An 8,741-nucleotide genomic window follows, 5' to 3' on the forward strand; every position below is an offset into this window, starting at 1 on the left:
GCCGATGGGGGGCGCCCAGCCTCGGCCCCCTCCTCCTGCCCCACCCCGCGCGCCGCTGGCGCCCCGAGCCCCCTGCGGCCCACAGAGCGCACAGCGCGGTTCACTTCGCATTGCAGCGTTTTATTGTTTTTCTCGAGTTTTTGTCGTTTCGTTCTCCCTCAGGAGAGAAAAGTGAAAACCTGAGGTGGACCCCGCGGGTGGGCTCTGGCAGGGCAGCCCGGGCGGAGGGGCCGGGGGCGGCGGGGACTCTTCTGGGCGCAGGGCCATCCCGCGGACCCGGCCCTGTACAATATAGATGCTCATGTAAAATGGGAAAGAAATTAAATGCTATGAGTTAATCTCTAATATTCTGTACACAGTAATGTACACCTTTGAATAAATTAATACCAATTTGCATATTCTGGGAACCTTAAAGCTTATTTACACAAATTACCATTTATTTCATAAATATCTTTTTTTTTTCTCCCCTGGGGACTCAAGGCGGATGTGCCACTCTCTCCACTGACCCGGGGACAGGGTAGCAGACGGTGGGACCAAAAGGACAGGGCTCCTGGTCAGCGGGGTCTACTTTGCCCTCAGTCTTCGGTGACCCCGACTCCCACCCTCCTTCTCACGCCGTGGGGACCTCAGGCCAGGGGCTTGGGGCTGCAGCCTAAGCGCCCAGCCCGGGCCCTGGCCCTGCTGGCTCCAGAGAGAGAGAGAGAGAGAGAGAGAGAGGCCTTCGCAGCGGCGCTGGGGACCCAGCGAGACCCTCGGCCACTGCCGTCTGTCCCCGGAGCAGACAGATCTGGACTGAGGTTGGTGGGAAGTGGCCACGTTCCCAGCAGCCAGGTCCCCATGCTGGAGCCGGGGAGGCGTGGGGGGCCCCCCGGTTGGCCGGTCAGGGCTCCCGTCAGGCGGCTGCAGCCACCTCTGCTCGGCTCTTTCAATAAATACCCATTCTGTGCTGTACACGTCCCAAGCGGCGGGGCGAGCAGCCCGGGAGGCCTGCGTGGCGGCGGTGGCGAGCGCGGCGGCCGCTCACTTGGGCGACTCCCGGCCGGGGGAGAGGGCCCGCTGGCTCTCCAGCCCGCTCACCAGCCTCTGGATGCTCTGCAGTTCGCTGGCCGCCTCCTTGGCCGTGCCAGGAGACAGGGCTCCGCGGCCCGGGGCCCCTGCCTTGCGGAGAGCCGGCTCCGGCGGAGGGCTGGGCTCGCGGCTGCCGCCCGCTGCCTGGACGCCCTCGGCGGCCAGCCCCGGGCCCAGGAGGCTGGAGCCGGGCGGGATGGGGACCGGGATCTGGTAGGGGCTGAAGCGCAGGCGGGGCCGGGCACTGCCCAGGAAGGGGCTGCGGGACAGGGAGCCCGCGGCGGCGGCGGCGGCGGCGGCTGCGGCCGCACTGGTGGCCGGCAACGCAGAGGCAGCGGCGGCGGCTGCGGCCATGTAGGTGTAGGGATAGGGGAAGAGGCCTCCGAAAGTGGGCATCGGGATTCCCTGCCAGAAAGAGAACATGGAAAAGGTTAGGTGGCCATCCGGAACAAGATAGCAAGGGTTCGGTGGGCATCCAGAGGGTGGGCTGGGTGCTGGGAGGTGGTGCCACAGCCCAGGGGGTCTGCCCTACTGTTTTAGGGACACAAAACCCTGAAGTCACATGGCCACAATCAGCACCGGGTAGGCACAGACCATGGGCCTCCTCCAACCAGCTGCCCGCTCACTTCAAGATGGGAGCCAGGGCCTGGCCCAGTCAAACCCTGTGCCGGGCATCAGGCAGCACTAAGAGGAAGGACATTCCAGGTGGCAGACCGTTTTGCCAAAGGCCTAAGGGGAGGAAACGAGGCAGGCATAGGGCCAGGTGGCAAGCAGGCCGCTGTCCTGTCGTGGGAAGGTTCTGTGTTTTCAGAGCAGTGTTCTGGCCACCTCTCCTAACTGTAGATGTGCCACAGGCCATGCACCCATGGGCAGGAGGTGAAAGCTCTGAGTCTCTTCTCTTCTGTCTGACCACTTGCTCAGAGGGGTCCTGCCTGGGCCAGGAGAAGGGAGCAGATGCCAAGCAGTTCATAAAACGGCTTGAATGTTCTACCAAGATTTCCTGGTGGCCCTCCAGTGGCAGCCAAGGAGGGAATGCAAAGTCGCTGCCTGGGAAGATAGAGGTGGCCAGGAAAGCCCAGTGTCGCCTGAGTCTATGAGGACCGACTTTTGGATGATCTGACCTTTGAGATGACAGCTCACTCACCAGAGAGAGAAAGAATGGTGGGGGTGACCAGACTGTGCTCCTGGGGCACCTCAGGCCTGGGTTAGGTGGGGAGAAGGAAAAAGCTTAGCAGACACTGAGGAAAACTGCCTTCCAGGAGAGCAATGATTTCTATTGGTCATCTCAGGTTAGGAGGAAGAAAAGAGGGCTGCAAAGTTCCTAGAACTGGGATCTGCCCGACTCAGGGACGGGCTGCACTGCCTGGGACTTCACCACCAGGGTCTTCACCAACTGGCCCTCCCTGAGAGCTGGGGGGGGGGTTGTTCACCCTTACATTGTACCTGCCCTGACTAGAAGTTCTGACTCCCCTTGTCTGTGGTGTCTGTGATCATTGTCTTTATCAAGTCCAGGAAGGAGGCCTCACAGAACCTGGGGTGTGCCTTACATCCTCAGCTCCTGAATTATCTCCTCTTCAGATGCCCTCTCCAGCCCAGGGCCCCAAGCTGGCGATACCACATTGGTGCCACCAATAGCGCCACACACACACCCTGACTCTGAGTTCTGTTTAAAACCTCACTCTAGAATTGAGCTCTGTTTAAGCCCCTCACCTCTCAGTGCCACCCAATCAGCCCCCACTCAGCACACACTACAGGAGGGTTTCAGAGGTAATAAGTCACATGAGAAGAGACTGCCCATCTTTCTCCCTGAGGAGCACCTGGTGGAACCGAACCACTTGGGCTTGCAGTACATCTCTGTACCCACTAACCACCACCCGCCAGTTAAAAATGTTTGCAGTTGAACCAAAGGAGTCTTCTCAGACCTGAACTCCTCTCTCCCTTCCCCTGAGATAAGATCTCAAGGGCTCAATTTGCCAGAAACCTCAGAGGGAAGAAAATGAATGAAGGATTCCAAATCTTTCCACAGGGAATATTCCACCCAAGCAAATAAAGAGGCTGCTTTCCTCAGCCCATCTCCTTATTTTGCCGCTGGCCACATTTTCATAAACTCTCCCCTGGGAGGTCAGAATTTCAACCTGGGCTGGAGAAGCTAAGTCTCCTTCATGGAGATGTTACAGGAGCAAGAGAGAAATGGGGGGACCTGAGGAAGGGGAAGGAGAGCTCCTCAGGGCAGAGGGCTTCCCACTGGGCCTGACAGGGAGCAGAACAGCTGGGAGGTGGGGCGTTTGGATGGTCAATTGTCCAGAAAATATTGTAGACTCTCTTCCTCTCTTTGTCTTGTCATCCTGACCTTTTAGGCATGGAGGGACCTCTGATCCTAAGAAAAATTTCCTGAGGGCTGGGAGATGTCTTTCAGAAAACACCCTCATTTGTCAGAGCAGGAATTTCGATGGGTCACTGTTGAGGTTACAGTGAGGAAATGGAAGCTCAGAGAGGGTCAGGGACTTGGTCAAGGTCACAGAGGATTCATGCTAAACCCTGGACCTGCAATCTTAGTTTCCCAGAACCCAGGTGTTTAGAGCGACATTCTTGCCTTTGGAGGACCTGGATATGGCACCCTTAAATCCTCTGCGTCCCCAGGCCAACCTTAAGCCTCCATCCTGCTACCACCAGATCAGGAGCCTTACCTGAGATGCCAGCATGTGCTGGGAGAGGTGGAACGGGAAGGGAGCGGCGCTGCTGGCTGCGCTGGCTGCGGGGCCCAGGCCGCCTGCGTCCAGGCCTGCGGCTGCCCCGGGCCCACCGCCTCCACCGTTTCCGCCGCCGCCTGCCACTGAGGCCAGAAGGTGGCCCATTCCCATGGCAGAGAAGGCGCCGGGCCCCATGGCAAACTGTCCTGGGTGCAGGAAGAGTGGTTGGCCGGCTCCCAGAGGCCCGAAGAACTGCTGCCCATGCAGGTGGCCAGAGAAGGCCAGGCCAGGCAGGTGTCCAGCGCCCAGGGGGGACGCACTGTCCGTTTGCACCACCAGCGGCGCCAGGCCTGGCTCTTTGCCCTCGCCCGCCTCCTTTCGCCCCTCGTCCTTCCGCCGGGCCTCAGGGCGCTCCTTTTCCAGGCCCCGCAAGCCAAACGCGCCGTCCCCGCAGCTCTCAGGCGGCTCCTTGCTCCGCTCGGGGCTGCGTCGCTCCCGGGCGCGCTCGGCTTCGCTCAGGCGCGGGGGGCTGGCGCCGTCCAGGCTGGGGCTGCGGCCCAAAGCGGTCCCCACCCGCTCCTCGCCCAGGCGCTCGGGCTCGGGGTCGCTGTCCGCGGCGCACACCTTCTCCTCGGCTGTCGGGACACAGGACACGCCAGGTCACGGGGAATTGGGGAGGGCAGACCAGGTCCCCTCCCGGCGCATGGGCCCCTACGGGGAGATTGGTAAACCCCAATCTTCTGAGGAACTTCAGGGTCCTGGATGGGTCAGGGGCAGCTGCAGGTCAACCAATTCAAGCCCCCCTCCCCCATTTACATGAATTACACCAAGTAACCTCACACAGCGTTGGAGGGGCTAAGCCTGGTGTCCCACCGGCCTTCTGACTACTAGGGGTCCCCTTCTACCAGTGACTCCTCTACCGAGGACCCTTCTACTGAGAACTCACTTCGCAGAAGAGTCCCAAGGTTTGGAAGCCCAACCCCAACACACTGCCTCGCTCAGGAGTCACTGGGGGACAGCGGGCGCCCTGAGGCCACTCTCCCGGCCGCTCCCGGGGGACCCTCACCTCGCGCCCGGTGCAGACGCAGGGGGCTTGGGGCTGCGCCGGGGGACGAGGGCGCCTCTCGGGCAAGGGGAGGTTCGCAAGACGAGGCGTCCGAGTCGGCGCCATCGCGCTCGGGTTTGCAATGCTCCTCGTACAGGCGTAGGGATGGCAGTGTCAGCTGCTTCCTGGGGACAACGGGTGGGAGCCGTCACTGGGCGCCTCCCCCGCGAGCCCGTCCCCGCCGCCGGGCTGCCCCGCGCACCCCTCACCTTTTCTCTCGCCGGCCGTTCCCCGTGTCCCGGAAGCCCTTGGCGAAAGGGTTGTTGTCGATCTTGAGCTGCGTGATCTGCGGGGATGGAGGCAGCCGCACCAGGTCAAACCCTGCCCGGGCCAGGGCTACCAGAGGTCAGGGGCCGCGGATAGGACAGCCGGAGAAGTCCCCGCGGCACCCGCCCGCCTGGGCCTTCCCTGCGATGGGACAGCCACGCAGGAAGGCGACGTGAAGCCCATGACCCGGGTCTCCGCTCAGACAAAAAAACCTTTCTCAATAAGCCCCGGCGCACGTGCGCGGTCACGAGAGGACACAAACCCGCGCGTGGGCCATGTGCGCCCGGGGACAGCGGAGTGCACGTAGGTGCCCACGGAGGCAAAACGCCACGCACACGTACCGCAGAAACCAAAGGAATTCACACGCCCCCCCCCGCACGTGCTCCCCAAATGGAGCCCAGAGAAACAAGACGCAGTCACAGAAATAACGCCCCGCGAGGACACTCGTTTACACGCGAGAAAGAGCACTCATGGGCGTACTCCGCTTGTGGGCACAAGGATACTGAGGAGGGGACGCTACACTGGACTGGAAGACAGCAAACAGGAAAGCGCTCTTGGACTTGACCCAGCCCAATAGCCCCAGGTGTTTGGGGGACTTGTCACCTAGCCCGCCCTTTGGCTTCCTAGGGGACAGTGCAAAGCAGAGTCCCAAGTCACTAGCGCCAAGAAAGCCTGGGCAGATGGCCCCAGGCGCTCTCTCTTCATTTAAATTCCCATCCCAGAGCCAAGAAATAAACGAATAAAATGTAAAAATGTCAGCGCAGGCCCTGAGCCTCTGCTAATTGCTAAGTAAACATTTCCACCCTGACGAGCGCCCAGCTGTGCTTGCGCGGGGGAGCGCGTGCGGGGCTCAGGGCTGCGGTGGGTGTTGCGCCTCCAAAGCTGGGCTCGGCGCTCTGGGGTGGGCGGCAAGCACTCGAAGGGTGCGAGGCCGCTTTGAGAGTTGGGGTCGCACACGTAGGGGCTGGGCCCGTCGCCGCCCTGCACACCTTGTCGTTCTGGTAGGCGGTGACCGCGATGAAGTCTGTCTCGGGAAACACATAGGTCCGGAAGGTGCTGTAGGGCAGCTTCAGGATGTCGTTGGCCCGCACGATGTGGAAGCGCGGCTGGTACTTGTGCATGGAGTTCAAGATGGTCTGCGGAGAGGACCAGCAGTCCTTCAGCTCTCCGGGGACCACCGACCACCCCTTTCCTCTCAGCATCCCCTCTTTTTCAGGGTTCTGCCTTTTCCCATTCTGTCTTCTCTCCTCTTTTTCAGGCCTATATTTCTTTCTTTCTTCTTCATCTTTTTGGGTTTTGGGGTTTTGATTGTTGGTTGGGTTGTTTTGGTGTTTGTTGTGTTTTGATGGGTTTTTTTTTTTTGTCCCAGTTTTCTTTTTCTTTCTCTCTTTCAACAGTTAAAAACCCCATTTTCATTCCTTTCTTTCTCCATTTAAAAAATTCCCACAGTTGAAAGCCAAACTAAACCAAATTTCTAAAAATCCCTGCAAATCCTCTGGTTGGTAAGCTCCTTGGAACCCAGTGGGGAAAAGCCCCTGGCCCGGTCTAGGGGCTCCCTGAATGCCCTCCCCCGGGGTAGGTGAAATTCCTTTTGCCCCATGAACTTCCAACATTCTGGGCCCTCAACTAGGAAAACAGAGGAGAGAGGGGCCCATCATGGCCTTGCTGCCTGGGGCCTCATTCAGCTTGTGGAAGGATGGAGAGGTGGCCCTCAGAAAGGCTCATTTAAATTCTAAATCCTCAGAGGGGACTGGGATATGGGCCTTAAGGAAAGGCAAGGGACAAGGACAGCTCTTCCAGGCTGAGCACTCACAGGCCAAGAACATGGTGACCTGGACCAGCCCCCAGGGCTTCACTTCCTACATTCCACATCTCACACCTGCCTACTGCTCCACCTGGCCCCAGCCAAGGTTGAGAGCAGTCTGGGGCTGCCAGACCACCTGCCCTTGCTGTACCCCAGTCTTGAGGAGTGAAGGCACCCAGGCCCAACTGGCTAGGCCGTGGGCTCTATCTGGATAGGACATCCTGAGGACTCCTCTAGCCCTTTCAGGGGGAGAATCTTGCCTCCGAGCTCTCCCTCCAGGCCCTGGAGTGGAGATTCAGGCCTCCGACCCCTGCCCCCTACCTCCCACCCCCAGCCATACACTCACAAAGCCGTGTTTGTCCGAGATGTTGTTCGTTAGTTTTAGCTTGTGGAAGGCCACCGGCTTGGCCATCCACTGCTCGCCTGTGGCAGGACTGTCTGGGTGGATGTACATGCGTTTGGGCATCTCTGGATCGGCCTTGCCTGCCACCATCCACCGAGAGTTGTGGAACTTATATCGACAATCATCAGCAGCCACAATGTCCATCAGCAGGATGTACTTGGCCTTCTTGTCCAGGCCGCTGACCCTTACCTTGAAGGGAGGAAACATTCGCCTGAAAGAAAGGGAAGGAAGGAGATCTATTGGAACCTGGCTTATCTCTGCCCAGAACCCCGTCCTTTTTGTCTCCTAACAACACTGCCTGGAGATCCCTTAGCTGTGTCTCCCAGTTGTTGCTGCTTTGTCCCTTCACGACCCCCCCCCCCCCCCTGTAGTTATTGCTCCTTGGAGGTCCCATTTCTGCCATCACACTTAGGTCTGGTGAGCCTTCTCCTCCCTGATCTGAGATGAAAGTTGAGGCCCAGGAAATAAATAAATCTAGGCCCTCTGGAAATACAAGCGTTTCTCCCAAATCTCCCTGAAATTTATTCAGGACGAATACTGGCTTAGGACCGAAGCTTCCAGAAAGCAATTCGGAGGGTATTTTAGGAAACAGGATCCAGAAGTGAGACAGGGACCTTGACCCTGCATTTCGGGGGAAGAGGGTGAGTGTGAGGCCCTTCTCCTAGGCCGCTGAATCCGGGGGCGGAGGGCTGTGGCTTCTTCTGGCTTTGAGGCCTGGAGCGCAGGGTGCGCCTGGCTCCCAGTGACCAGGCTTCCGGCAGGGTCAGGCCGCGGGGCCCCGCAGGCCTGGTGCTTGCTGCCCGGAACTGGGCATCAGGAGGGGACCGGCGGTCCGGGCTGGCCTAATGGGACGTGGAGTCTCACTCTGGGCCCCAGAGCGAAGCAGAAAGTTGGGGAGATGCTGTGTCTGCCGTTGCCCCGCTCCCGACAGTAAGGCGCGACTCTGTGCCTGGGGGGCTACGGAGAGACCCTGGGGGCCAGGCCACCAGGCCTTCTGGGCTTGGGGACTCAGGACAGTGGGGTCTGTTCTCTAGGACTATGTTTTCGTTTTATTTCATTCAGGAGATAGCGCTGATTCAGTTTTAGAAAATTCCCTTCAGCGCCAAATGAGGAAAGGCAACTTTGATGTCCGTGGCAATGGCCGTGGCGCCCAGCGCGGCTCGGTGTCCCCGCCCGTCCGCCCGCCGGCCACCCTACCTCCCGGACTTGGTGATGACCATCTCGGTGCCCAGCTTGTGGAACTGGTCCCACAGCTCCTTGGCTTCCAGCGTCACCTTGGGGTCGTCCTCCACCTCGTCCTCGGGCTCCAGGTTCTTAAGCGAGCGCAGATGCGCGGCGGGCGGGTGCGGGCCGAGTGCCGAGACGTGCAGCCCCGCCTCGGCCGCTGCCGCCGCCGCTGCCGCC

General features: G+C 59.9%; 1 protein-coding gene across 1 annotated transcript; it reads right to left on the bottom strand.

Moving 5' to 3' along the window:
- Positions 1 to 897: 897 nt before the first annotated feature.
- TBX2 (T-box 2) lies at positions 898 to 8,735 on the bottom strand. The gene is made up of 7 exons (XM_006899453.1): positions 8,535 to 8,735; positions 7,281 to 7,548; positions 6,120 to 6,266; positions 5,073 to 5,149; positions 4,825 to 4,988; positions 3,756 to 4,393; positions 898 to 1,473 (listed from the first exon to the last, which is right to left on the bottom strand). The coding sequence occupies exons 1-7, from the start codon at positions 8,555 to 8,557 to the stop codon at positions 1,021 to 1,023; spliced, it is 1,770 nt and encodes a 589-aa protein (XP_006899515.1). The 5' UTR covers positions 8,558 to 8,735; the 3' UTR covers positions 898 to 1,020.
- Between the last annotated feature and the right edge of the window lie 6 nt (positions 8,736 to 8,741).

The sequence above is a fragment of the Elephantulus edwardii genome, unplaced genomic scaffold (assembly GCF_000299155.1).
Source record: "Elephantulus edwardii isolate Elephantulus edwardi_28Jun2011 unplaced genomic scaffold, EleEdw1.0 scaffold00257, whole genome shotgun sequence".
Classification (NCBI taxonomy): Eukaryota; Metazoa; Chordata; class Mammalia; order Macroscelidea; family Macroscelididae; genus Elephantulus; species Elephantulus edwardii.

What these genes read in the sequence shown, in the direction of transcription:
- TBX2 (XM_006899453.1), bottom strand. Translation starts at nt 8,557, where the DNA reads ATGGTCATCACCAAGTCCGGGAG. An exon ending in CCGCCTACCAGAACGACAAG is followed by an intron (nt 5,150 to 6,119) that starts GTGTGCAGGGCG and finishes CCATCCCCGCAG; the next exon opens with ATCACGCAGCTCAAGATCGA. An exon ending in AGCACATGCTGGCATCTCAG is followed by an intron (nt 1,474 to 3,755) that starts GTAAGGCTCCTG and finishes TCTTTCTGGCAG; the next exon opens with GGAATCCCGATGCCCACTTT.